Raw genomic sequence first — 1,471 nt, 5'->3', positions numbered from 1 at the left:
TTCATAAATTTCGTAGACCATTTTTGAGAGGAGCTAAGCCTCCGTCTTCTCGCGTAGATAATCGTCCATACAAATATTTGGTAGTTTGAATGAACCGCACACACTCGCCTCCCGCTCTCCTTTAGTTTATGGACAGCCCTTTAAAAACTTTCACCTTCTTACTAATAGATTTCACTGATTATGAGTCCCAATTCAAGGACACTCTAGAAACGATGCAAATATATGTTTTTTAGTATATTTGATAATAAACTATGAGCTTCTCCGATGTATTAGCAATATTTGGGATGTTTCACGAAAGCATTAGAACTTTGTGGATGGAGTTCTCTTTTTTAGATAATACTTGAAATATAATTCGTTGACCAGTATTTTTGCTTTTTCCTTGCAGTTTAAATTAATCACTTATATGCCGTCTTCTTAAATAAATATTAACACTAGTGCACTTAATCTCGCTGAAAGTGTTTGCAGACTTGAGTCACTGAATCAACCCAATTAGTCCTTTAGTGGTGCTGCCTATTGTTCATGACTTTCGATGTGTTCTTCTTGACCCGTTTGTATTTCTTCGATTTCTCAACGTACAACGGTTTCTGAATGTACACCGGATAAGGCGCAGGAATGTGCACTGGGTAGGGTTTTGGCACTTCTACGGCCACTCGGTGAAATACTGGTATTTGGATCGGCAACGGGTAAGGCACTGGTCGATCCACTTGCACTGGCACTGGTTTCTCCACATAGATGGGAATCTTTCGTTCCACTACGATCGGTATGTTGTTCTGGACTGCTACCGGAAACGGAATCCGAACCGGAACGGCTACATGCTTTTCCACTTTCACCGGAAACGGAACTGGAACATTTTTGGTAATGGTAACTTCTTTAAACTGTTTGTTACCCCAGTTGTAGTTGGCTTCAGGAGACTGGGTGTCGAAGATGTGGGACGATTCGACCGTTTCGCTGGTCCCGTATGGTAGTTCTCGCTTTTTGTGTTTGATTGACTTTCCCGAGTCGCTGGTACTCCAACCAACTGCGAACATCAACAATATGAGTGCTTTCTGGGGAGTAAATGGAAAAGAAAAATTGAACAATATGAGTATTGACAGCATAAACCAACAACTCCCTGTGGCATGTTTTACCTTCATTCCGTCCGATGGTAGCTCGATGGGATGGAAATGGTGCTTGCAATAGTTTCAACAGGCGATAGTGAAATGGTTATTGCTTAACTTTTGCGTGATGTATTTATATTTTCTGTCGGTTTTACTTTCGTTTGCCTCACTAGGGTTTCGCTTTTCATTTGCCAGTTACTCGGCCGGTGTTAATTTCCCAATGCACACAATACAGGGATCGCACTTTAAATTTAATTGTTTTCCAATACTGACCCCGCGTGTGTGACGAAGTGCACCTGCCGATGAAAGCTCTGTACAGGTACGGTGATGCCAGTCGATTTTTCATTTAAATAAACCGTTATCATTTATTTTCA

At 41.2% G+C, this 1,471-nt stretch overlaps 1 protein-coding gene across 1 annotated transcript; it reads right to left on the bottom strand.

Annotated features, from left to right (window-relative positions):
* Positions 1 to 497: 497 nt before the first annotated feature.
* On the bottom strand, positions 498 to 1,226 carry LOC135711302 (zinc finger protein 512B-like). Its single transcript, XM_065234093.1, has 2 exons — positions 1,128 to 1,226; positions 498 to 1,046 (listed from the first exon to the last, which is right to left on the bottom strand). Exons 1-2 carry the CDS (start codon positions 1,131 to 1,133, stop codon positions 498 to 500), a joined length of 555 nt encoding a protein of 184 aa, XP_065090165.1. The 5' UTR covers positions 1,134 to 1,226.
* Positions 1,227 to 1,471: the final 245 nt, after the last annotated feature.

This window comes from Ochlerotatus camptorhynchus, unplaced genomic scaffold (assembly GCF_037179485.1).
Source record: "Ochlerotatus camptorhynchus isolate MF236.1 unplaced genomic scaffold, CSIRO-AGI_Acam_v1.1 ptg000431l, whole genome shotgun sequence".
In the NCBI taxonomy this organism is placed as follows: domain Eukaryota; kingdom Metazoa; phylum Arthropoda; class Insecta; order Diptera; family Culicidae; genus Ochlerotatus; species Ochlerotatus camptorhynchus.
Note: the sequence above shows the minus strand (reverse complement) of the source record. Positions and strands in the feature narration are given on the sequence as shown.